Source organism: Stegodyphus dumicola, chromosome 4 (genome assembly GCF_044657685.1).
Source record: "Stegodyphus dumicola isolate Sdum_Otavi_A_Nest chromosome 4, ASM4465768v1".
NCBI lineage: Eukaryota > Metazoa > Arthropoda > Arachnida > Araneae > Eresidae > Stegodyphus > Stegodyphus dumicola.
Window position 1 is genome coordinate 68567670 of NC_140771.1, and position 6000 is coordinate 68573669.

The 6000-nt window shown below is 31.0% G+C and overlaps 1 protein-coding gene across 7 annotated transcripts in view; it reads left to right on the plus strand.

The window, feature by feature from the left end:
* The window catches only part of sds22 (protein phosphatase 1 regulatory subunit sds22), a 75986-nt gene extending 72274 nt beyond the window's left edge, over positions 1-3712 (plus strand). For all 7 annotated transcript variants that reach the window (XM_035374415.2, XM_035374416.2, XM_035374418.2 and 4 more), the window contains 2 exons: positions 2963-3049; positions 3370-3712. In XM_035374415.2, the coding sequence (XP_035230306.1) occupies positions 2963-3049; positions 3370-3546 (264 nt within the window). In that variant the 3' untranslated portion in view covers positions 3547-3712. The remainder of the gene's footprint in view (positions 1-2962; positions 3050-3369) is intronic.
* The last annotated feature ends 2288 nt before the right edge of the window (positions 3713-6000 follow it).

The window sequence follows — 6000 nt, forward strand, 5'->3', positions numbered from 1 at the left end:
TCAATTTAATAAATGGCAGTATATGAGGTGTGACACACACACACAAAAAAAAAAAAAGACTGTGTAGCTTGAAAAAAAGAGTGGAGTTGGCAACAACTGTTTTGGTAGCATCATGCCACACATCTCCTCTATCCATGTGGCCAGTTTTGACTTAACTTATCACACCATTTGGAAGGACTGTGTCATTGAGTGAGCATGTGCAACTGCATTCTGCCAGAAAAATGACTAATGTAAAAAACCGAACAGCGAATCAACATCAAGTTTCTTGTGAAACTTAAAAAATCAGCCACAGAAACATTTCAAATGTTAACTGAGGCTTATGGAGATGAAACTTTGTCTCCTGCACATGTGTTTGAATGGCATAAGCGGTTTCAGGGGCAAGGGACAGTGTGGAAGATGATGAACGTCAAGGCATGAAAGTTCGAGGCAACGTTAATTGTCTTCTTCGACGTTAATGGAATTGTAATGATTGAGTGGGTTCCCAGTGGACTGTTAATCAACACTACTACATTGAAGTACTAAAAAGACTTTGTGAAAAAATTAGGGAAAAAATAGCCACAGTTGGGAAGTGATGGATGGCTGTTGCACCAGGACAGTGCACCCACTCACACGGCCCTATCTGTCAAGCAAATCTAACCAGCAAAAACATTACTGTCATGGGATATCTTCCTTATTCATCTGATTTGGTTCCATGCAACTTTTTTTTTATTTGCTGAAGTGAAATCTTGTGTAAAGGGAACTCATTTTACCTCAGTTGAAGAGGTTCTGGCAAAAATGGAGAATCTCCTGAAGGGCCTTCCAAAAACCTCATTCCAGAACTGTTACCAGCAATGGCAGCACCAAATGCAGAAGTGTGTGAACGCTGAAGGATGCTGGACTACTTTGAAGGTGATAATGTCATGGAGAACTGATTCTGTAAATACAATGATTTATTGGACCAGTCTCTCTTTTTTGTGTCACACCTTGTGTTAAACAATTTTGACGTTACAGTAAGCTGATAGTGAATCCATTTCTAACTTATAGCTCTGCCTTTCAAAGGTCTATTAAAGGTAGGCTAAGAATTAAAAGATGGCTAAATGTTGATTGTTCCACCACGGACCTCTCGAATTCACGTTGAGCGTGCTGACCATTGCACCACTGAGACATGCTAAGAAGGTGGTAGAAATACCTTATAATATGTTGAGCATGTGTGGAATGCTGCTAGGCTGAGAGGCATGTTGCTAGGCTCCAACCCCTTCCCCAAATCCTAGACAGGCTTAGAACTGCTTTATGAGATCAGTGAGCATTGCTATCCTTGCAATTCATTGACAACATAATAAACAGCGTGAGATATCGTTATCAAGTCCATACTGCTTTTCAGTGTGATCATATTCACTATTGAGAAATTATTTTGTATTTAATTTGTATGTCTGAATTTCGAAGAATTTACGTTCCTCTTCATACCACAAAATGCAAATATTCTGTATAACATTTTCTTCTGTTTTTAAGTTAGAAATGGTGTAATGACTATTATCACCAGGTTTTGTCCAATTTGCTTGCATTCTTTTTGAGTTATTATCAGTTTTCCATATGTTGGTGAACTTCTGGAAACTAGTATACATACAGATTCTTCATTTTTAATAATAAGGATTTAATTCATTTTAACTTGCAATGAGAATATGAAAATGATATTAATAATAATGAAATATGGAATTTGTGCTGTTCCCTTCAGAAAATCTAAGATATGCTATTTAAAAAGCAGTTAATTGTTGAATTTTTTAGTTTATAAAAATACTTAATAAAAATAACCAGTATTTTAATCATGATTATAAAACTATTTTAAATGGAAATTAATTTATGTGTTAGCCAAATCTACTCCAAGTCCAAATTGTGCAAGCCAAATCCATTCCTAGAAAATTTTAAATACTGAAAATTAAGTCAATAAAATTCGAATATGCTTCAATCATAAGTATTTATCTCCTTTATTATTTTTATTTTCTTATGCATGCACATAGAAGTATTTAACATTTTTCGAGGATAGAATCTAGTTCAAATTTTATTTATCATTTTTCATATGCTTGACCCCAGCAGAAACATATGAATGAGAATTTATTATATTACATTCATATGAAAATTTTGAGAACTTGTGTCTCTTTTTCTGGGGGGCGAATGACTTTCTAATGCAGATTGAGGGCTAGAAATTAAAATAAATTTATAAGGAGACAAAAAAAATTTACCGTCTTTGCCGACCTATAAGACATAACCCTTTTTTATATACATTTTTGAAGGATAAAACTTTATTAGTGATCATTATAAAGAATTTATAGTATTTTAAATATAAAGTAATACAAATACAAAGTAATACTTTCAGCAAATACCTAAATGTACGAGTTGCTGTTTTTAGATTCTCTTCCTGATTCCACCAAGTTCATATCATTTTCTCAGTTGAGGGTGGCCCAAAATGCCTCTTTGCAGCTCTGTTTTCGTGTTCTTTAGCATATGTAATCACACATAGCTTGTATGCTGTGTTATAGCAATGCCGGCATTGTTTTTAAGCCATAACTTGCTAACAAATTTAAGAAAATTGAACAGTAGAAATTTCACACACTTAAGTCATTCATGAAAATTGGAAAGTTTAAACAAACTTAGCTGTGATAGTCTATGATAATGCATATGCATTCACTGAACTCTATGTACCTGTAATATTCTCGCACTCTGCAAGGAAACAAGAAAAAAAATCGCATAACTCCGAATACAGGAAATTTCCAGAAATGAATGTAATAAAAAACTGAGTATTGACGCATAAGATGTAGTATCAACGTATAAGATGCACCCCATTTTTCAGACCTATTTTCAAAGTGCGTCTTATACACCGGCAAATATGGTATTTATCAAATGATGAAATAGAAGTATTTAGTTTTATATCAAAGATGTATACTTTTTGAAACTTTTCAAATAATGTAAATGTTGTATCTTGTTGCAGGCGAAATTGAAAACTCTTGACATGACCAGTAATAAAATAAAGAAAATTGCAAATGTTGAACATCTAATTGATCTAGAAGAATTCTGGGTAATTTTTTTAAAATTATTTAAATGCATTTTACATAACTCAGTATGTTATCCAGGTCATAAAGGAGCTAAAAATTTTAAATGTTTTTAATTTGAACTGTGTTTTATTTTTTGATGCCCTGAATAATTTTGTAAGATAAGTAATATAATAAATTGTGCTTATAATTCAGCATGATTCCATTAAAAGGTGCTTTAAAATTTCATCTTTTTTAAAGAGATTATTAAATTCTTATTGCATGTGTTTATTTAAAGATTCTGCAAAAATCCATGTGTAGTTTTAATAATCCATATGTGTATGTAATTTTTTTCCATCATTTTCAGTTCAATGATAATGAAATTGACTCATGGGAATGTCTGGAAGTTCTGAAAACTTTTGAAAAGTTGGAAACTGTATACCTTGAGCATAATCCAGTCGAAAAGGATCCAATGTATCGTAAAAAAATTATGCTTCTTGTACCCTGGATTAAGCAGATTGATGCAACAATGGCACAAGCTTAAATGTCACTGTTTTCATTATTTATCTTTATGCAGGTTAATTTCTATGTGTTTTTCATGCAGAATTCTCATTTTGTATATGATCAAAACTTTGATTTTTAGAGGAGTATATGTCTGTCTTTATACTGTAAATATTTGCATTGGAAATTAAAGTGCTGCTACTTCTTTATTTAATGTGATACTTTCAATAAACCTTAAAGTCTCAATTCATGAATTTTGAAGAAATCAGCAGGTTGATAAAAAGGTGTTGGAGTTTTTTGTGAGTGATTTTTAAGTGTTACTAATGAAAATGTCGCTGTATAAATTACATGGAGGCCAATATAGTGCTTAGCAGGAGTAATTTTACTTTTATGCCTAAAAGAGTGATGAACTTTATATTTATTTTTCAAGGCAGAAATGCACATATAATAAGAAAAATGTTAAGACTAATTTTAATGTATTCCCAAATAGTTAATGAAAAGCTGGAACATTTTGATATGAACCTCTCACTGCTTAGTGATAACATGTTGAATTCATCAATCAATTTGTTCAGTAAAAAGTATTGAATTTGATTGCATTATTTAATTACAGTCAAAAGTCTATAATCCGGACCTCAAAGCTACAAACTTTCTGCGCATGCGTTAACACATGCACATAATACCTTTATGCATGCGCATATGCGTCTACGCATGCACATAATACATTTACGCATGCGCGTTTAATGTATAACAGACAGTATAAGCTAAGCTAAAATTATCTAATTACAGTCAAAAGTCGTTAATCCGGATTTGTCAGGACTTCGGCGGTTCCGGATTATAGATCATCAGTTTAAATCTCGTAAGATGGCATGCAGAAATTCTAAAATTAAAAATATGAAACCATAATTTATGAAATAAAAAACAGTTATAATGTAAAGGGTATCAAAATTTACAAAAAAAAAAAAAAGCTTAATATTTATTTGTTTACTTTATTAAACATTTCTTTCAATGTAAGTTGTTTAAGTTGCTTCATTTTATGTGATAGTACTTTCTCTTTAATTCTATAAACAGACATAATTTCTTGTTCAGTTACAAAGTTCTGCTGTTCAAGTCCTGTTAATTGCTGTGCCGATAATACCGACTAACTTGTCAATCAAATTTTTTTTGTTTTTACTAACCTCTCTGTCACATTCTTCATGTCTTTATCCATTTTTTGCAGCAATTCCACTTTTTGTTTGTTGGACATCGAAACATACTTTCGTTTTGTAGATCCTTTGGAAGTTCCAGCATCGGAAATTCTATTTGACATAATCGAAAGTTCAAGTTTACTGTTATAAAATTGCTCTTACAGTCTGCAAAAAATAATAAAAAATAATAATTCGATCCAATTCGAAGATTAAGGAACAACGCAATCATCAACATTAACTGAAATAGATAGTTAGATAATTTTAGCTTATACCATCCGTTATACATTAAACGCACACGTGAAAACGTATTCTGCGCTTGTGCACATGCATATGCGCAGTCGTAAAAGTCTTATGCGCACGCGTAAACGCCTATGCGCAGAAAGTTTTTAGCTTTGAGGTCCGGATTATAGGTGTCCGAATTAACGACTTTTGACTGTATATGCAATTAGATTAGGAGAAGTTATTTTTTCTTTGTTTATTTTTTATTGTTTTAAAAGGAAACTAAACTATATTTCAAAAAGGACTTCAGAAGAATATATTTTTAATGTTATTATGAGGGGAATTCAGAGAACAAGTGGTATAACCCCATTCTAACCAGTTTTGTAGGGGAAAAAAGACATCTTCATTTAAAATATTAAGAAAAAAAAAGAAAGAAAAATTATGAGACTATCAAAAATACTTTTATTGACACTGTATATGATAAATAGAAACTTAGAACATCATGCAGGAACATTATTAGGAAAAAATATGTTAAGTTGGTTGGTTTAATGAATATTTTGCTCATTGTTGCAATCATTTAGCTTAATGTAAATTAGGAAAAAATGTTTCTAAATTTCCTCCTTGGATAGATAACTAACATCACCTGGTGAGAAAAAAGTAGAGAAAATTGGTATGTTTTTAAGATGAACATATTTCACAGTATCAAACAGCTCTCTATAAGAATGTGTCTCTAATGAAATATGTCTGTCTTTTAGAATATTTTATCTTCTGATTCTCTAGCTAGACTTTAATAAGTATTTTTTATAATTTATAATAAGTATTTTATATATTTATTTTTTATTTAATAAGTATATTTTACTCATGTTTATGAAAATCTACTTAATAAATGTATCATTTGGTTTATTAGCCATTTGTGCAGCTAGCTGTCTAAAATAAATATTATAAAGAAGAAAAAATGTATATAATGATTGTAATGAGTCCAATTAGTGTAATTTCACTTTTCCAGTTAGTAATTAATAATAATAGAAGTGAAGAACTGCCTTTATAGCTTTTCAAAGCTCAATTTGTTAATGTATTTGAAATGATTTTTAATA